Below are 21,603 nucleotides of genomic sequence, written 5' to 3' on the forward strand. Positions count from 1 at the left end.
TTCATTTAAAAAGGATTTAATTCATGGAAATTAAAGGAAGATCAAAGATTTTGATTAAGATATATATTCAATCATCCATTAAAACAAGATATCCGATTTAAAATTATGGAGATTGAAATTGATACAAAAAAGGTACAAATTAGTTGGTTTTAGAAAGATTGGAAAAATCAAATTTTGATCAATCTCCAAAATCACGATTCAAGAAGGATTGGATTGAATTTGTTAACCTAAACTCTCTAATTATAAGTATGGGACAGTGGCAGACCAAAATGGGATTTTCTTTTTGGACAAGGATTGGCCGCATCAAACACCATAGGAGAGCTTCAAAAACCGAAAACTCAAGGGCCATGGCAGAAGGCGTTTGAGATCAATTCAGGCACTCTCATACATCCAAAACGATTCCTCGTGGCTTTCTGAGACTAATCGCATCACCTCCATTGATTGAAGCATCTGGAATCACCACAGAAAACTCACGGTTTGCGTTCATATTATTTCAATTCGATTCCGTTCATATACTCATCATAAATTACATATGAACACATATTTTGAATCGTGATGATGTTTAGAAGCTGTCTGTAACATTTAATTTGTGTTCAGTTGCGAATTATAGATTGTGCCATAGTTAGGGTTTCAGGTTCTGAGTTTGGGGAAACCTGATTGGAGGCAAAATCGCTTCAAACCGATGGTGCTATGTGATTCGGAGGTCAATGTATGATAGATTCATGTCATCGTATGGAATTTATTTGGTATGCATAATGTAATTGCTCATCGCAGGGCTACAGCCACGGTTAGAAACCGTAGGTAAAAGCTTTTGTTTTCACGAGTGCTGAAGGACAGGGACGATACAAGGGGCGCGCAATCTTGATTCAAATTTTAATTCATTTGATTTTGTATATTTTGATTAGAGTTGGTGTTGCTAACAACATGTGATTCAGGCACGCTTGGTTAAAGGCACGCACTGATGATAGGGAGGATGCAGGTTCGATCCTTGGCGCCCCCTTTCTATTTTGCTGATTTATTTGAGTGTTAAGGCTTTCAGACCCCACGCACTCTCATTCGCGTGAGCCTACGGTATGCCAATCCCCACGACCATCGGATCATCCGCTATTTAGATCCAATGCACCTGGATTGGAGGTGTACCACACACCCTCACATGGACTACCACACTGGATAAAAGCTGAGTGTTTCTAACTTTTCTTTTTTATTTATTTGTTATAATATAGTTTTCTTTTTATTATTTTATTTTATTCATTTAAAACTCTTTTAATACTCTATTTTAACATTTTGTTATAAATTTCCTTTTTTTCCTTCTCTTAAAAAACATAAATATTAAAATATTATTTATTTTTATTATTGTTAAATTTCTATTTTAATAGTTTAAAATTAGTTTAATTTGTCTAATTTATTTGTTTAATTAATTGATAAAATGAATATTAGGATTAGGTAATTTAATCGAAACTCATTTTCACCGATTCAATTAATTGGGTTAAAAACCAACAATTAACTTATCCTTATTCTATTAATTATGGCTAACTTGTGCCCGAATCAGGGTTTACGAGAATTAACCCTACACTGAAAATATTGTTCTTTCTGTGTCCTTTTCAGGGTTGCTTCTCAAATACACTCCGACTACGCGCCACGTCAAATACGAAGCTAAGTTCTAAGCTTTCTTATTTAAATATTCTTACCTTTATTTACCTTTATTTAATTAGGGTTTAATGCCCTTGTCACTGGAACTCCTCCTACACTTACTTCTCCTTTTATTTCTTCTGCCAATTCTCTAATGGTCAGGGTCAATGCTTAATGCTTATGGCAAACCGACTATCAACCTTCATCAATCGAAGCTAAGTCTCTTTTACCCTTTTTCTTTTCTTTTTATTTTATCCTTTATCTTGATCAGGGTTAACCATACCTACAATTGAACCGATAATGCATTCACATATATTTTGCCTTCTATTTTTTCCACCTTTTCAGGGTTTGCCAATTGCCAAAGCTACGTCGTTGGTAACCCTAAACCCTATTTTATTTTATGGCTTTTATTATTACTTGTGCCAAATCCTGTTGGGGATCCGCTGGTTTCACTTTCCCTCCCCTTTATTGCTTTATATACTGCGTGGTTAGTAATTTAGGGAGTGCAAATTTAAACTGGATTAGAGTCACTAATTACAAGATAAATAACTGAATTGAACCACATGATTGTTGCACACACGCACTCTTTTGGGGTAACCTCTCTGTTGCCTTGTTGCCTGTTGCCTGTTGCCTTTGTGTTTTTTTGCAGAATAAGCCATGTCCCTCGAATACGAGGATACCTCAGCCATGTTGCCTCGATAAATAAAAGTCATGCGACCCTAAATGATGCTGCCTTCGATACACAAATATGACCTCGACCCTCGGAAGTTGCCTACGGAAAAGGCTGAGGTATCCTCTGGTTGCCTACGAATAAGGCTTATTCTGATCCTTACCTTAGACTACCTGCCCTTCTATGGCATGGGACAGTCTTATGGCAAAGGATGTTTCGACGACCCTTTAACCTCCAAATGAAAGGCTTCCTGCCCTCTTATGGCAAGGATAGACCCTTTCCCCTGAAAGGCTAAAAGAGACCTATCATCTAAGTTTAAGGTAATTGCTTTTAATTGCCTTGCTCTGGCTAAAGTTTTTTTATATTCTTTCTCATAAACCTTCAAAAGGGCTACGCTCATTTACGAGCTAAAGTCCCTATTCTTTTTCTTCTACATTTCTGAAACAAAAAAGAGCAAAGCAATTAAGAGCCCATGGAAAACCATGGATGCAAAGGGTGCTTTTTAAACCTTCCCTTTGCATAATTACCCCCCGAACTCAAATCTTTTTAAAAGGTGTTTTCCGGTTTCTTTTAGCCTTTCCGATATTTGGATAAAATAAAAGTCGGTGGCGACTCTTGCTCAACCGCATATTTCGATTATAAAAGTCAGTTCACCGTATTACAGGATAAAGAGACAACTCTCCTAGGGACATGCTTTGCGATTTTTGGTAATTGAATGGAAATGCATTCTTATCGAAGGCGTATGTTTTCTCATCTTCTTTAACTAAGTAATCTTACTTAGAACGGGTAAATAAACTTCCCATTGTTTCGGGTCATGAACCGTAAAACTGGTCTTGGTTTCTTCTTATCAAGTATTCCACTTGAAAGGTTATTTGAGATAAACCCCCCCTCTTTTCGAATTTCCAATCGCGAAAATGGTCTGAATTTCTTCTTATCAAGTATTCCACTTAAAAGGTTATTTGAAATAAACTTCCCCTTGTTTCGGATTTCCAATCGCGAAACTGGTCTCTGTTTCTTCTTATCAAGTATTCCACTTGAAATGTTATTTGAGATAAACTTCCCCTTGTTTCGGATTTCCAATCGTGAAACTGGTCTCAATTTCTTCTTATCAAGTATTCCACTTGAAAGGTTTGCATCAAACAAGCTCCTGAGAAAAGGGTATTCACTTGCTGAGTTGGTAATTATGCGGGGATCCTTGGAAAGATGCGGGCTGGTTATCTTGTAGACCGATATCTCAGATAAAGAGAGAAATCCACAAGGAACAGATTATTTGAGTTGTATTTCCGTGTCATCATTCTTATACTCTTGTAATTTTCCAAACATTAGGAAGAGCGCTTGAGTGAAAGTCAGAGGGGTCTCTTATTCAGAGGAAATCCTAAATAGAACTTCACATATAGTATTAGGAAAAGAAACATTGAATTAGGAGAGTTCAACTCAGACCAATTTGTACTTCTTACTATTAAGAGTGGATTTTCTTTCCTTGGGTTAACGCCCTCCAGACGCAGGTGATTTTGCATCGATCTGAGTTACCAATTTCTGTGTTTTTTTATTTATTATCTTTATTTTGCTAATTACGCGTTACACTTGTCATGCACATTATTACGAATTGTATGACATCTTGATATCTTGAGAACAAAATTTCAATTGTCATTAGAGCAAACACCCTATTTTAGTAGCGTGAGCTCTAGCATATCTATATATTTTGTCCAAACTTGACAATGCTAAAGAACAATGATATTTAAATCGTCCACCTATTTTATATGGTACAGATTATGATCATTAAAAAATTCGCATGGGTGCTTTTCTCAAATTCATGGATAACAAAATTTAGAAAACATTCAAAAGAAGGATGGACACCCCTAAAGTTTATAGCTAAAGATGGCACACAATTTCCAAATCTGAGAGTGAGTGGTCAAAAGATGAAGATGAGGGTCAATCATTGGATCAAATAGACTTTAGTTGCTCAATAAATACTTTTGATGAGATGAGTACTAAGACTCTTGTAAGTGAAATAATTAAAAATTATTACGGAGAATACTCAGTTTGAGGATTTGAAACTCAAATTAGTATTCTATAAGAAATATATTTGCAACAAGGAACCCAACTCATTCTATGTTGTGCGCAGCTTTCATTGTTTGCAAAATGTCTTTCATATTGCATTCACACCATTCAAAATATGAAGACCAAATAGTTCGGTTTTTATGTTGGATTTGACTTTAATACCAACAACAACTACATTCGTTTTAGAGTTTTTTCTTCTACAATATATAATACTAGTATTAGTCTTGCGAGAGTTTGAGGTTTTACCATTTTATTGGGCATAATAAGCAATTATGTGATTGATTAAGTGATTATAGAGGAAGTTATGTTTAATTAATTATTTGCGTAGAAGAAAAATAAATGTTATGAAAAATGACAATTTTGAGTGTAATGTTTATATCTTCGAAACTTTTGATTGGGTAGTAAGTTAATGAAACTAGTTTTGTTAGTGAGTTTGTTCACCTAAATTCTTGATTCTCTTCTGATGACCATCTTTCATCTACCATATAGCCTTTGCTGCCTTCATATTTGGTTCAAAGATGAAATAATCAGAATTTCACTTTTTAAAACTTTTTCAAAATGCTAGTGTATGTTTGGTTCACTTTTGAAATGATTTTGAGTTCTTCTAAACTATAACTGATTTTATCTCTTTTCACTACTGAACTAATTGATAATTGATAAGAATCAATTTTACATAATTAATTTATTTAAAATCTATTTTTTTTACTATAAAATTAAACACACGATAAGTATGATGACATAAGATATGCACATGCAAATATTTGTGCACAATTATTAAACGACTTTGTTTAATAAACACATTTTTTATATTATTAGCAAAATATTTATCAATATTTCATATAAAAATATTCTTATTTATTATATTTCAAAATACTTAACTATCTATTAATTATCATTCATAAAAATATTTTAATAAATAAAATTCTAATTTTATTATCAAAATGAATGAAAAAACCCGTGCACAATTCAAACTCAGATATATTATTAGGCATCCAATTTACAATACAAAGTCAACACCCCATTGCCAAAAAATTAGTTGGTCAAATGCATCACCAACAAACAAATCTTCTTATATTTATTTGGTGAGCTTTGTCTTACCGAAAATATAAAATAAAACGAAGGCACTTCTGTTTTATTAGTAGCATTGTTTATTATCATATACATGATAATTAATAACAATATTTCCAAAAAGTAATGAACATTATAAACTAAATAAATATAAAAATAGTTAAGTGCTCTTCACGACTTCCTGTCCTCTGAATTTTCGATGTAGTAATATAGACTATTTTATGTAACTAATAATATTAAATTGCTAATAGATTTTTAACATATATTTAATTAAGATAATTTCATTGAAAATAATGATGTAATTTAATGAGTAATATTTTGATGACTCGTCACTCTAGAATTGCAAAATCTTGGAGTGGTTTTGTTGCATGACTCCACTTTGCACCAAAGATAGTTACACCCACCAACTCTTTTCCCCCAAAATCTGGTCCATCAACTTTGCATTTAGTACATAATATAATATAATTGTGGCAAGGTTTAATAAATTAAACCCATATTCATTCCCCCAAAATCATAACCAATTGTCAAAAGAAAGCTATCGTGGTTTCCCACCAAATATTGGGTTATATGTCAAATACTAATTTAACTTAAAAACTTTGAGTGAAATTCTTAATTAATATAAATAACTCAATTTTTTTATTATAAAACAGTGTTGACGAGTATAGAATGAAATTTATTAATGTAAAAATTTGACAAATTCAACTATTTCAGGAGTCTGGACAAGATCCGGATGCAATGGAATCTTAGTTTATGGATTTGTGATGCCTTATGGAGGATGAGGAGGAAGTGATTGATTGATCACTGCCTGAGTTATAGCAGTGGCTTCACGTGTAACGTGGAACGAGTTGTTTTGGATCCAACCATTACTTAGAATAGTATGAAATGTAGGTGAAAATTCAAAAAAATCAGAGTTGAGAAGATGCTTGATTGGATCCGAACACGACAAAACTTCATGTTCTATTTCGAGTATTTTCGATTCAATGACCTTAGAAGGTTTCAAATTAATGAATTGAAGATCATTCGTGAAATCATGGAAAACGTAGGAATCAAAAATAAATTTCCACATATGGCGCAATTATTTCGTTCCATCACCAGAACCAAAAATTGAGTGGTAATTGTGGATCAAAGCTTCTGGTGTGACAGAGAGGGCTAACCTACAAGGTTAGCAGTCCATCTCTCAAGTCAGTATGTGAGGGAGAATAGTGAATTGAAATTGAAATTGAAATTAAGTACTTGAATTTGATGTCTTCTTTATATATAGTACAAATGGAATAACAAACTTACTAGTTGTCAAACGTATGTTCGAGGGGGCGGACCTACAAGGTATGCACTCTAACCCCAAGTTCGTATGTAAGGGAGAATAGTGAATTAAAATTGAATTTGAAACTAAGTACGTGAATTTGGTGTCTTTTCTATATATAATAGAGATAGAATAACAAATTTGATATGTGTTAGTCGTTGGATGCACTTGAAGTTGAGGTTCTATGTGGCCATCAATAGGATAGTTACCGTCAGCTGAGAAGATTTTAGAAAGATTATATATATATATATATATATATATATATATATATATATATATATATATATATATATATATATATATATATATATATATATATAGAGGAGGGATCAAATTACACCCGAAGAGTTACACCACGAGTTACACTCGTTCAATAACTACATTTCGAATTAATATTTTTTAAATTCAACCGTTGGATTGAAACATAATATCATATAGATCATGCCTATAAAGTTTGAGCTTAATCTATAATGATTTACATCCGATCAAGATATCCAAAGATTAACATCAAAATGAGCTTTCATATAACGTTAATTTTGATGTAATTCAATGACATAGTAAATCATTATAGATTAAGCTCAAACTTTTTAGGTATGATCTATATGATATTATGTTTCAATCCAACGGTTGAATTTAAAAAATATTAATTCAAAATGTAGTTATTGAACGAGTGTAACTCATGGTGTAACTCTTCGGGTGTAATTTGATCCCTCCTCATATATATATATATATATATATATATATATATATATATATATATATATATATATATATATATATATATATATATATATATATATATATATTATGCCATTAATTTTTTAATGACAAAGTCAATCCTTTTAAAAATCGTATTCATTGACTTATAAGACATAACATTATTAAGCGTTAGTCTTTTGACAATCTGCAAAAGATCAATTGTCTCTACTTTCAAGAAATCAAAAGTGGCAAACGCAAATAATATGAAAACATATTAATCGTCGGAACACGTTTTCTTGCATTTGACCGCTTTACTTGAAGCAACTTTAAGGGATGCATGTCTCATCGTGAAACCTCGAGTCTTCAATTCCATTTGTGAGAAAATCTCAATCAAATTCACACATGTATGTTTCCCTATACTCAATCATACGCCAGAACATCTACTTATCTAAATGTAGCTGTTATTTTACGTGACTCAATCAAAAAATTGATAACCATTTCTTATTCTTATCGGCTGAAATATATCAAATATGATTTCCTAAAAAATTTAAACTTTTAAAACAATAAATACTGCATATTAATTACAATAAATTTCTCACACAATTTATCGAAGAAATGCATACTCATATATGAATTAAATTTTTATCAATTGATAACTTTGTTGAAACTTTGTTTTTACTATTTAAGTGACGTTAGTCTCATGAAATGATTTCCAATTCTAAAGTTTAACTAATTAATTCGCAAAAGGAATTTTTTATAAGCAAAATGAAATTATTTAGCTTATAATTTAATTGAATCAATCACTTATAAATTCCAAAGCTTAATAATTTTTTTTTATCACGTCACTTTATTTTAATAAGGTCCTCATAGAATTCTCAATTTTATAATTACATTTTGAAAATAATGATAAAACGCAAAAACAGAAAAAATGAAGAGTGCCACGTTTGAGACGTGTGCAAAGCAAAGCTAGAGTATAAAATGCGCCTTGTATGCGCACGAAAGTAACACAAACGAAACAAACACAAAGAAGGCACATAAAACAGTTATTACAATTTAAACCGAACTTCAATTCTCCGGCGACGATACAACTTTCCGGCAACCAAATGATGACCTCCGGCGACGGAGTGGATGAGTCTTATCGGGCACTTCCGTCGCTGTATCTGACCTTCTTGACAATCTGGTTCGTCTCTGCTTGTTCATGGACCGCTTACACCTACAAAACCCGCCATTTTCAGGTCCTTCTTGAACTTCACCTCAATTGATATGATTCAATTCTTCATGATTGTTGTGTGTTGTTTATCTGGTTTGGATTCTTAGATGATAAGATAAGAAACAATTGAAATTTTTATCAATGAACTGAAAAACTGAGTGTTGCTATGTTGAGAACTGTTTTTGCTAGTTTTTTGGATTCTGTTTCGTTATTCGAGTTTGATCCTTTAGGTTTTATTGACATGCAACAAGAAAAAATGAATTTAATTTTGATTTTATGTGATAAACACTTAATTAAGTTGTTAATTCCATTATGGTCATTATTGTATTGTTAATTTGTACTTTGAATTTGAACCAGGCAGTGGCGGAGCCGGGGGGTGACTGGGGAAGGCCATGGCCACCCCATTACCTTTTAAAAAACAGTATATAGATTGAGACTACTTTGAACAAAAAAAAGGCTACTGATATTTAATATGAATGATTTACCATACACAGAGTGAAGAAAAAACTTTTCATTAGTTTATACTCTACTATAAGTAATGAGTGTAATATCATCATGGCCCCACAAATATAATTCAGCTAGTAACCCCTAGTCCATTCACTCTACAAGCTATAATTCTCTCTCTGAATAAGAAAAAGAACTACTATCTCTATTTCCATTCACTCTACAAGCTATAATTCTCTCTCTGAATAAGAAAAAGAACTACTATCTCTATAATTCTCTATAATTCTTAACTGCTAGATTAAATATTGTTTTATAACTAATATTTTTAATTATGTTTTCTTATAATAGGGGAAAAACTTATAAAAATGTTAATTATTTTTATTTTTAAAGATAAATTTATAAAATTATTTTAATTGTCAACAAATTTAATATTAGAACCAGTGTTTTAAATTTCTATGATATAATAATAAATTGTATTTGATATATAAAATATTGATTGAAGTGAAAAATTAATGAAATCTATTTTAATAAATGTATTCTATTAGTAGATTCTACATATTTATCAATTGTATCAATTCTTTATTGATTTATTCACCACTATTATTAGCAAAAATAGTATTAAGATATTAATTTGAAATTGGTACGGTGCAAGTAATATTAATTTTAAAAATTAATACAGTATTATTTTAAAGGCTTAAATGATTTATTTGTCCCTGTGTTTTTGTTTTTAGTGTCTAGTCTCCTTTTTTTTCTTCTTAAAAATAGTTCCTGGATGTTAAATCTTTTTGGTTTTCGTCCTTAAATTCAAAATTTAAAGGAAAGTTGGCAGAATTTCTACGGTTTCTCATTCGAATTTTTCTACAGATTTAAAATTTATAAGTTTCCTACACATTTTCTTTTAAATTTTCATGCGAATTTTTACTTAAGGACTAAAATCTAAATGATTTTAACATTTAGGGACTATTTAAAAAAAAACTGATTAGAGACTAAAAACAAAAGCATATTAACTTACAAAGACCAATAGACATTTAAGTCTATTTTAAAAATTGAAAAAAAAATTAGTTTGAAATAATTTTTTCTATAAATAAATAAATCACTTTCGAAGACAAAGAGTAATAATTTTTACCACCTATTTCTACCGTTTTTAATATCAAATGACTTTTCACATTTATGATTTTCGTCAAAAAAAAATTGATATTGTTGTATAAAAAATAATTTAAATAATTTTTATAATTTATTTTACCGGCCATCCCAACTTTTTTATCCTGGCTCCGCCACTGGAACCAGGTGAATTTTTTTATTAATATTTTGTAGATGTTTATTTATATATTTTGTGATATTGTTTTGCTAGAGCAGTGGAATAATTTGCAATGGACACTTAGTTTGATTCCGTTGATTAAAGCATTGCAGCTCATGCTATCTTTCCTCTTCTGGTAAGTTTCGGGTCTTGTTTGTTGGTTTGTTGAATATGAATTGGATTTTTAGCTTTAAAGTCCGCATTCATTTTGGCTTGCATATGATTCTTCTGGTGTGAGATTGAAGAAAGCTTGGCATTCTTGAAGCTTTGTTTGATAGAACATTTGTTGATGTATTTGTGACACCAATTTTGCAGGTATTCATGCTTCAATTTTCAGGCATGCTCTTTGTGGATGTCGTTTGGTGTATATGTGACTGGTGTGCTCTTTCAGACAGCTGCTTTTGTCTCCTTTTTGCTTATTTCTCATGGTTATTGTATAATGTGTGAGCACCTTTCTTTAAATGAACGCCGTTCAACTGCCGCACTTGCATGTGTCTTTTACTTGACTCTAGTTGGTTACAAGGCTTCTGTTCCATACTTTGCAGTAAGTTTCTTAGATGGTCATTATAATATGCAGTCCAATGGAAACTTCTTTTTGTTTTGATGCTAATTCATGTTTACACAAATGTACAGGTGCTTTTGCTTTTAAATTATTTTATTTCATTCTATGTAATATTCCACCATATATCCCAAAACCTACTTGTGCTGAGAGAACAGTTGAGCATTATTGAAAATGAGGATGTTCGAGCAATGTATGATGCTGTGTATAAAAAGTACATAATGTTCAAGTAAGTGTCACGCATCTGAGATGTGCATAAGAGTAATTTCTTCCCAAATGTCATAGATATGTTACATATATTATCTCATGTAAACAAGAATTCATACTTCGATAGTTGACATCTTTTCTTTTCTTTGTGCAGGAAGTTTCAGGGTGCAATGCAGATGGTAGCTATGGCAGAAACTGTGGTATTATATTTGGGACTCATTTAATATACTTTAATGAACAATGGTATATATGTAAATATGTGACTTTGACAACCCGTTAATTGTAGATATATATGAACATTTACGACTCCTCCGAGAATTACTGGCTTCGCCTTTTGATCAGAGAATGGGCACAGTTTTGCATCTTTGTGTACATTGGGTATGCTTATCTATGTTCAACTGCAATTAACACTTGAATGATCTAAATTTGAACAAATTCTTAGCAATGCAAGAAAACTACTCATGATTTTCCCGCAATTGCGTGTCCAATTTTAGTCTCAAATAGATTTTAATCCATTCCGTAACCTGCAGATGGATTTTCAGATCACAAGATTTGGCACCACACTTCTCTGTTATACCACCCACAAAGTTAAAAAGCCAGACTCTGGTGCCTCCCATCTACAGTATTGTAAGTTATCGATCTTCACAGGTCAAGATTTCAGTGGAAGTATTATTTTAGTCGTCTAAACAATCAGTTACATTTGTAAGAAATAGTAGCAAATGATGTTTACAGTCTAGTCTTAGCATTTGGAAAACAATCTCTTAATTTGTACCTTTTAGTTTGTAGAATATTATTCTGTTTTCTGACTACACCAAGAACCTTGGTGCAGGAAATGGATGCAGCAACATTTAAAGAATTTAGTAGTCATGAATGGCACATTGGGTTGGTAAGTGCTACAAACATGCTATAACGATTCATTAGTTGGCCACATTACTAATTTATATAATCCTTTGCTGACTTCTGTTATCTATTCATTCATCTCACTTCTATGTTTGTGTAGCCAATTTCCACGTCTCATGATGAGCATTCCAAAAACGACGTTCTGGTAATCATTCAGCATCCTCGAGCACAGAGATTAAGAAAGCTCGACCCATTTTCTGATACAAGTGACTGCTTTGCCGTGTCAGATCTCAACACAAATTCATCTTCATGCCAAACACAACAAAGACAGCTAGCAACATGATGAATTATACCCGCATCACTTGCTTACGCATTTTTCTAGCAAAAAGGATCCCTAGTTCCTGCAATGAAGAAATGGTGCAAAGTTAAGTGGCCCTGTGGTAGTCATCATCCTGGTTCGTAAACTGAAGCCGTGTTAAGTCGCTCGTATTACAGATTTAGCAAATGGAACTTAAAACACCAACTCAATATGAGTCATTCGATCTTCTGAATGACTTCAATTAACTAACCTTACTAAATACTAACTGTCCAAATTTAACCACAGAAAAAAAAAATCCTAATTTGGTGCAAAACAGTGAGTTTTAGCTTATGTAGGACAGTTTCAGATTAGAGGGAGTTGCAAATATGTATCAATACATTATCAAAGTAATTATTAGTGTGTATATTCTTCTTGATTTCAGTGTCTTTTACATAATTTACATTTGATGTTTTCGAGAACAGTTTGACTTTTGATCTGGTACTAAGAGTTTAGGACACAGTAAGCTCTATTGACAATGAAAGTTGCTCCACTTGCCTAACTTCCTCAAGTTGGGACAGGTCTATGTTGAAAACTAACATAGTTTTTTCTCTTCTGCATTGATCACATTGAACAAGCCAACCAAATAAAGTTGGTATTTTAAAACAAGACTACAAAGGCTGACTCGTTGAACCAAGAATGGCACTAAAAACTTTGAGGAAAAAAGAGGTTTTAACAAGAAATTTTAGAATGAGATTTAATACCTAGTGGTTACCAACTGAAATTCAATGTAGTTCAAAGAGAGATGGTGGGAACAACACTACCTTTCTCCTATATGTTTGAGCTTAGATTGGGTCTTCCTCCATAAGTTTTAAGTACCAACTCCCTTAGTTGATGAAAACTAGGGGTGGCAAAACGGGTCAGGCCCGCCGGGTCGGCTCGTTTGACCCGCCATTTTAGGCGGGCTGGGCTGAGGTTTTCGGCTCGGTACCTTAAGTTGGCCCGCCCCGCCTAACCCGCTTAAAAAAAACGGGCCGAGGCGGGGCGGGGCGGGTTTTGCCCGCGGGCTTTTTGTTAAAAAAAATTATTTTTTATTTAGAATTAAAACAACTTTAACTATAAATATAACACTCTTCTCTTAGATTGGAAAAGTTTGAAATAAAAGAACAGTTGTATAACATGCATAATTATTAAGTTGTTAATACATTATCTCACATGTTTTCTTTAGAATTTTAAGTAAATGAGGGATTTGATGAGTCTATAAGTGTGACAAATTTTGGATTCAACTATTAAGGAATCGATTAATATAAAAGTTTATATGAAGTAATTAGTGAGAAAGTTAGGTGTTGATATTTTATGCACCGAGATGTATTATGCGGTGTAATTGTTATCATTGTCTGTCTTATGTAAATTCTTAATTGGGTTTTCTAGTAGCTAGTTTTTAAATAGAATTAGAGTGATATGGATTATTTATTTATTTATTTATTTTGATACGCTTTTTTATTGTGGTCGAGTTTATTTTGTTATAATTGATCTTTATTTGTCTTATTTTTTGAACTGTTTGGACTTAAGACATGTTGAAGTTCTATTGTGCGTTGTTAAAAAAATATTTTATCGACATTTTTGGTAATAATTAATTTTTTTTGTTAATTATGTAGTAAATCAAAATGTAAAATAAAAAAATTAATAAAAATTGGCGGGCCGGCCCGCCAACCCGCCAACTCGTTAGTAAACGGGGCAGGCATGACTTTTGAGCTCGAACACCTAAGTAGGCCCGCCCCGCCCCACCCCGCTTTTGGACGGGCTTAAATGGGGCGGGCCTAAACGGGGCGGGCCACCCGCTTTGCCACCCCTATTGAAAACAGATTGATTGGATAAAACTTGATTTAAATTATAATGGAAGGATTAAAATAATGCATTAGTACTATTAAATTTAGGGAAATGTTAACCAGTGTCCTTTGGAGTTTGGACACTTTTTAAGTGATTAAAGTGGTAAATTTTTATAAATGTGTGTATATTCAATGCATTGAAAACGCATTAGAAATTTAAATATTGACTTTTATAAAAAATATTTGTTTTATTTAGTATGCTTAAAGAGTGTCCTGAAGGTACTGGTTAGCAAGACTCTTAAATTTATAACTCATTAGATATTCATTAAAGTCAATTGATCAATCATCTTTAGAAAAATTTAATGAATTTTTTTATTAATTAATTAATAACTTTTTATTTTAGTGTACTTGATAATGAAATATTTTTTATTTAATAGTTTAGTAGTTGAAATTTCACACATTAAAATGAATAAGTAAAGGTGTGTTCGAACGCACAACTTGCGTTCGTATAATTGAATGTTCCTGCACAATTTGTTGATTTTTTTAAAACACTAAAGAAAAAGATATTATTAATAGGACATATTTCACAAAAATGGATTGGGCTTGGATTACATATGGTGTATAATCTCTCCAAACAAAGTCATTGGGGATTGCTCTACCAACTCTATTTATCTCACCCACCATAGTGAATTCAATAATGCCTCTAAATTTGAATTTTATTTTTCGTAAGCACCCCAAAATGCATAAAAACACGTTTTTGTTGTTGATTAACCAAGGAAGTCAACTTAAAATATGTTTTGAAACCACTTGTACATACAAGATCAAATGTTTTTGTTGTTGATTAACCAGGGCAGTCAACTTAAAATCTGTTTTGAAACCAGTTGTACATACAAGTCAAATGTTTTTTTTTTATTAACCAGGGCAATCAACTTAAAATCTATTTTGAAACCAGTTGTACATACAATATCAAATATTTTGATTGTTGATTAACCAGGACAGGCAACTTAAAATCTGTTTTGAAACCAGTTGTACATACAAGATCTCAAGACTTAAGCATGAGGTACTAAACAATTTCTTTCCTGTATTGCATTTTACTTTTGTCTTGAATTACTTGGTAATGAATCACTTGGTTACTCTCCATTCATGATCACACTTTCAACTTGCTTTTAATTCTAGGCACTGCCATTTCTCGTTCCAATGTTATTTTGTAATAATTTGGTATGTGATAGGCATACACAATGTAGTTCCTAATTTGGCATGTGATATGCATACACAATGTTAGTTATGATGAATTCATTACCTAACTAGATGGTTTATGGTATATTAGATTGTAGTTAAGAGCATAATAGATTGATTTGTGATACATGCCTTTTCATTTTTTCAAATACAAAGTTTAGGGCATGCTTTTGTTTTGTCTGTTTGTTTTTGCTTCTTGGTTTCGTCCAAATATTGGAATCCTGATCCTCCAAATTGTAATGGTATCCTCCAAGGAAACTTAATGCTATTCTCCATGGCCTCTCCTTCACCAAAGTCTTACTCTCATCGAGAATCCTTAAGCAAGTACCATAAACTTGTTGTGTTGATTTAGGATTTCAAAGACTTATTTTTTGCTAACATACTCTTTACTCTTGTTAAGTGTTTTAAAGTTGAAAAGAAAAAAAAAACTAAAACTAAACAAGGGGAATTCTAAATCCTAAAAATCATGTCAAACTAATTCTACCTAACATTGGGAAAATAAAAAAGTAATCTAATATTTTTTTAGGAATTTTTTATGAATTGAAACAAAGTTAACAAAAATAAACTAATAAATGAAAATAAGAATGGGCTAAAAAAGGTAAAACAAGAGGTGCAAAACCCAATGGGGGCGCTGGGCTAATAGAAGCAGGCCCAAGATCAAAATAAAAGTTCAGTCAAGGGGAGTTTAAGCGCAGTATAAGGCAGTTCAGGGTGGAATTTCGATTGGGCTTAAGGGAAAATCATACAAACAAAAATGAACCCTAGAGATAAAACTAAAGGAGTCCACCTCCTTCATCTCCAATTCACTCACGTTCAAAACTTACCATCAACTCCCTATTCTCTCTGCCTCTGAACCACGTGAAACCAACTCTCCATCTCAATCGCATCTCTCACTCAGTTCGCTCCAACCAAACACTTCCCCTCTTCACGATTTTCTCTCTAAAATCCTTCTCACGGCTCCTTCACTCACTAAAATCCTTCACTCACTAAGATCCTTCTCCCAGTTCGTTCTCTCTCTACGAACAAAAACAAAACGCTCTGTGTTTCGAACAACAACCAACAAGAAAATCCCGAGTTGAATCAGATGAAGCTGCACGTGTTGTGCTGAACGATAAAACTGAAACTCCGGCAGGGAAGATTTTCAAAGTCTCTATAATAAAGTTTGACAGAAAACCTAGAAATGAGCTCAGGTATTCGTTTCTCTTTCACTTTCTCTGTTTGATTTGATTCTAAAATGGCATTCGCTGAAACTCTTGTAATAATTAGGTGGTGCATTTGGTGGAAACAGGGGTCTCCGTCCCATTCCTCCGGAAAAGGGAGTTTTCCCATTGGATCACATGCATTTGTGTGACCTGGTATGCTTCATCTTCTCTCAATTTCCATCAACAATCCATTGTGCATTTATTTATACTTCAAACAAGTTAGGACCTTGCAAGGGTTTTCGTTGTAATTCTCAACTAGTTTTTCATAGATATTACTATCCCAATGGGTATGACTGAACGTTTGTCATCATATTAATTGTTGGACTAGCTAAATATAGATGCAAGTCATCTGCAATATAGATGCAAGTCATCTGCAATATGGACCTATTACATTATTAGTCCTTCACCTATGCTTCTGTGACATTCCTTCTTCATGAAGGATTGGCTTGACCAGCTAAAGATATATTAAGGACTTTAATTTTTTATTTCTTTAGTGTAGGGACTAGAGATTGATATAACATCTATCAATCAAGATTGGAAGAAAAAATGGGGGTTTACTCATTAAATGTGAAAAGAGTAGTTAACTTTATATTTTTTATAAAGGTAAAACTGAACAGAACAGAGTGTGCTTGTTTTAATTTGTTATGCATATGTGATGCATATGCAACACAGACTCCAACATCGATAATGTCAAAAATATAGGATACCAGCACCGCTACATATACGATAGTATTTGATCTTCATTTATCCATTTACTATTAAAAGTGTTAAAAATATTCTAATCAAATTTTATGTCTTTAATCTTTCATTGATCAACATTGCTTCGACACACGTTTAACCCCATTAGTTGTGTTTGATATTTTGTCCAAGAAATGTATAAGGTGCATTGAAGCAAAGAAAAAACAATTGTTTTTTAAACATATATCTGAATTGTCCGACACATGTCATATGAGTGTCATACGGGTGTCAAACACCAAATTAAAGAGTGTCGAAGCAAAGAAAGAAAAAAAACCATTTTTTGGGGAAACTTGTCTGAGTTTTCCGACTCGTGTCGTACAACTGTCATAGAAGTGTCGGACACCGACGCTTGTCGGACATCGTAACACGCTTAATCCTAGAGGTGTTCGTGCTTCATAGCTTGACGCCACAGCTGCAATTTGTTGCAATGTCTCAACTGTGCCTTTGTGAGTGTTTAGTGCCACCAAAGCAAGCAGACAATAGATTGTTTCGTCATATTTTTTTCAGTTTGTCAAATGCTGTCAAGAGTTTATCTTGTCTATCTTCTTGTACCTTAATTTCTTATCGCCTCATTTCAGGACAAGAAGGAATATCTCAATTGTTTAAAGACTGCTGGAAGCAAGTCGGAAATATGCAGGGAATTCTCAAAAAAATATTTGCAATGTCGTATGGAAAAGTGAGTTGGCTTCACTGCACTACAGACATAGTTTTTCTCTTACAGGTTACCATATTGGTTTCAATATTTTGTGTTAAACAGGCTTCTCCACAGCTCAATAGTGTGTATAGCTTGATGAACAAACAGAGCTGTTAAATAATTCAAGTCTCTTAAGTGGATTTGAATTGATCATTTTGAACTTTTTGATCTGATCTATTTGAGTGAGCATTACAGTTTTAGTAGAATACTCTTTTTTTTCCTCACTACATAGAATACTTGATCTGTTGGCAAGATAACACAAGTCAAATGCTAACTTTATACAAATTTGCAATGAAATGATTAAATCTTATCTATTTGTAATGTTGTTGGCATTTTGGTGGATATCTTGATCTGTGTTTTTATTGATTGGAAATTATTGATATGTTTTTGCCATTGATGTTCTTTGTGGTATGCATGGCTTTAAGGTTTTTCTTGACTGTTTTTTTTTATCACTGCTTATCTATGAACTATCTAATTAACATCTTGCAGGAACTTGATGGCAAAACAAGATTTGGCCGAACTTGGTTTCAAGGAAAGTAATGCAGAAACTCCTGGAGGGAAAATTCCTGAGAGGATTGGGGATCAAGAACAATGAACCTAAATAACTTAGAATGTATATCACTTTTGAGGTTTAAGTTTTGGTAAATGTCATTCTTTCCTTTCTCATTCAGTTTATTTTGATAAGCAAATGTCTAACCATATAATAATAATTTTTTTTTGCAATACATTAGTAATTTGTACATTTGAAAATTTACTTCACTTTTTTTAATGAATTGAAACTTTACTTAATCTTTTGTTTTAGTTGCTATCAAAATGTATAAGCCATTTTTGGTAACTTTAGCTGCCTAATTCATCCTAATATTTTATTTATTTGCGACTACACTATTAAAGTAAGTGTGATTGCTACTATGTGGTAGATCCCTTCGTCTTATTCTTCAGATCGATTGGAAGTTGTAAAACAGATAAAGTAATAATTTCTTGAGTTTAATTGAGTCTCTGACATTTGGGCAGTGCATACTGCATATTCAATCAACTTAAGGAGGGGGCCATACCCCAATCCTTGTTTTCGATGTGCTCACGGCGAGTTGGAGAGTAGTGTTCACTGTTCCTACATTGCAAGTTTGCAGTGCAAATTTGAAATGCGGTGTTTAGATGGTTGCGAATTGTCCATATTCTCTCTTCAGACTTCTTTTAGTTATTTGCTAAGTTGGTCTTTCTTCCAACTTCTTTTAGTTATTTGTGATGGAGGTAGGGTGATGCAAGAGGAGTTAGGAGTGGATTAAAATTGATTTGGCAGGCCGAAATTTGATGCTGTTAACCCAATCAATTCACTCAATTCTACTGATTTTTTATCAAGTGCATTCTAGTCTAGTGGTGTTAGAACCTTTGTTAGTTTCCGGCTCAAAGTTGCTAGGCCTACTGAATTCCAACTACCCGGCCTTGTCAAACATGCTACATATAAGGCATATGTCATTGATCCATTAAGTTAACTTTGATTAAACTTCACCTAGTAGTTTTGGATGTAGAGTATTTTATTGGCGTGTTAAAGTCATTTGGGTTTTACGTAGGGTGTATTATGAACTTGGCCAGAACGTATTGAATGGAGATGGAGGAAGTGAAGAAGGATGAATGCAGGGATTAATTTTTTAAGAGGTTCATATTAGACGCACTTTTGGCTTTTCTTAGTGTATTATGATGCTAGCTAGCTATGAGACACAAGAAATTAACACCATGCATAGCAACTTTATTTCAATTTTCATATATATAAGTACAACCATATAACATGACAAATATTACAAATACAAAAATGTATAAAATATATATCTGGACCTGGACATACCAAAATGCTAGATAACTAGCCAAAGCTCAACATTATATTATTTTTTAGTCAAATAATCTAGTGGTCGGACTATTACCTTTTAAATGTAAATAGGTAGGATGTTGCAGGTCCGAATCTGTCTCATGCTTGGTCACAACCTCTGATCATGGAAGGGTTTGAGGAGGGGGTTGGGTACCACACAACCTTTGGTAAATATCACAAAAGTTTCTAAGATTAAAAACATAACACAACGTATACAGATGTCTACAATTTAACAGATTTAGCAGTTGGTGATCTTCTTCATCACCCTTAACAACACTCATAATTCCTACAATAATAATGAGAACTAAAAGAAAGGAAGCAAACATGGTTTTTGCCATACTATATGAATAATGAGATTAATGTTACTCTTTTACACTTTATTACACTTTATTGCTTTATTTCTCTCAGATTGCATGGAATAAAATGAATTGGCTCTTAAATTTATAGAACAAATGAATTGACTTTTGCGTGAGGAAAACTATTTTTAAGAATTGAAAACGTATGGGAGTTCTATAAAATTGAATATTTACTACGTGTGGTTTCTTTTTATGAGTGTAGTTTAAGGTTGATTAGATTCTATTATTTAATAAAATAGAAGGAATAAATGGTATATTATAATTGATATAGAAGGGTTGGAGGTTGGTGTAGAAAATTAAAAAGCACTATAAAGAGTAACTATTGGTAATTGATTGTGTGCTGGTTGAGTTCTAATTTTCTTCCTAAATATGGTCATAATGATATATTTGGGTGGTGCTTGGTACTGTAGTCATGTGTACTATGGATCGGAATGGGTAGCGTTTGGGCAGCATACCATAGTATTGTTTCCATATTAGTGGTTTGAACAAATCTTCTTATCCGAGCTAATATTTGTGCAGACACCAACGTTTGTATTAGTACTCGTACCTAATGAATACTTAAGCACCTATATCCATATCTATTTATTTATATTTTTAATAAAAATAATCGATCAATTATAAATTATCATGTCATTTAAAGATTTTAACAACATTAAAAAAATTCAAGGATGTTATTATTGAGTTAAGAAATTAACAAATATTTATATTAAAATGCGTACAAGTTTAATAATGATGTATTTAATAAAATTGATAAATTAACATGTGTATCTAATATATATATATATATATATATATATATATATATATATATATATATATATATATATATATATATATATATATATATGAGGTGGGGTGAATACTAAGGTACTCGTACCCACATTCATGTCTGTTTATTTTAGTAGGTAATTGCCCGTGCCCATGTTCGTACCAATTTTGCGGATTTTTCCCTATCCATTGTTGTACCTCCATAAGCACAGGGGCAGTTATCTACAGCTGAAGTCTCTGAGAAGATTTCACTTAAGCGCTTCACCCTGCCACGCCTCGCGCTTGGGGGGCTATGTAAAATCAGATAAAATAGCTTATGCCAAGGCGAAGTGAATAGCTCGCGTCAAGATAAAAACGCCTCGGTCCCACTTAAATCAAGGATCTCAGCATGGTCACCTGACCAAGCCGCCCGAAAGGGTCCCCACGGGACCGCTCGCACTTAGGTCGAGTACCAGTCCGCCAGGACTTGAGTAAATCGGACAACGACTTAAAAGGATTATTTCGACCATATTTAACGACATTTAATGACTGCGCAGTTTGGGAAAACAGAGAAACCAATAATAGACATGGCCATAAGTGTGGGAATAATTCTATAAATAACAGGTACTATATATAGAGACATCCTCCCATTAACAAAGGC

The 21,603-nt window shown here is 32.7% G+C and overlaps 2 protein-coding genes across 3 annotated transcripts; both read left to right on the forward strand.

Annotated features, from left to right (window-relative positions):
• Window positions 1–8,418: 8,418 nt before the first annotated feature.
• On the forward strand, window positions 8,419–12,723 carry LOC131618136 (uncharacterized). 2 transcript variants are annotated; one of them, XM_058889403.1, is made up of 9 exons: window positions 8,419–8,662; window positions 10,433–10,514; window positions 10,694–10,922; window positions 11,012–11,166; window positions 11,299–11,344; window positions 11,431–11,522; window positions 11,675–11,771; window positions 11,974–12,030; window positions 12,145–12,723. In XM_058889403.1, the coding sequence occupies exons 1-9, from the start codon at window positions 8,626–8,628 to the stop codon at window positions 12,325–12,327; spliced, it is 978 nt and encodes a 325-aa protein (XP_058745386.1). In that variant the 5' UTR covers window positions 8,419–8,625; the 3' UTR covers window positions 12,328–12,723. The 2 variants fall into 2 exon arrangements, with proteins under 2 accessions (XP_058745386.1, XP_058745385.1); XM_058889402.1 differs by having other exon boundaries at window positions 10,438–10,514.
• Window positions 12,724–16,092: 3,369 nt separating this feature from the next.
• Window positions 16,093–20,674, forward strand: LOC131616337 (uncharacterized). Its single transcript, XM_058887643.1, has 4 exons — window positions 16,093–16,534; window positions 16,611–16,699; window positions 17,863–17,960; window positions 18,468–20,674. Exons 1-4 carry the CDS (start codon window positions 16,525–16,527, stop codon window positions 18,571–18,573), a joined length of 303 nt encoding a protein of 100 aa, XP_058743626.1. The 5' UTR covers window positions 16,093–16,524; the 3' UTR covers window positions 18,574–20,674.
• The last annotated feature ends 929 nt before the right edge of the window (window positions 20,675–21,603 follow it).

This window comes from Vicia villosa, linkage group LG7 (assembly GCF_029867415.1).
Source record: "Vicia villosa cultivar HV-30 ecotype Madison, WI linkage group LG7, Vvil1.0, whole genome shotgun sequence".
Taxonomy (NCBI): domain Eukaryota; kingdom Viridiplantae; phylum Streptophyta; class Magnoliopsida; order Fabales; family Fabaceae; genus Vicia; species Vicia villosa.

Bases quoted from the DNA above. Each gene is read 5' to 3' on its own strand.
- LOC131616337 (XM_058887643.1), top strand. The intron at 16,700-17,862 runs GTATGCTTCATC...GCCTCATTTCAG, and splicing joins ACATGCATTTGTGTGACCTG to GACAAGAAGGAATATCTCAA. The intron at 17,961-18,467 runs GTGAGTTGGCTT...AACATCTTGCAG, and splicing joins TTGCAATGTCGTATGGAAAA to GAACTTGATGGCAAAACAAG.
- LOC131618136 (XM_058889402.1), top strand. From the start codon at position 8,531: ATGATGACCTCCGGCGACGGAGTGGATGAGTCTTATCGGGCACTTCCG. The intron at 8,663-10,437 runs GTCCTTCTTGAA...TTGCTAGAGCAG, and splicing joins ACAAAACCCGCCATTTTCAG to TGGAATAATTTGCAATGGAC. The intron at 11,523-11,674 runs GTATGCTTATCT...CGTAACCTGCAG, and splicing joins TGCATCTTTGTGTACATTGG to ATGGATTTTCAGATCACAAG.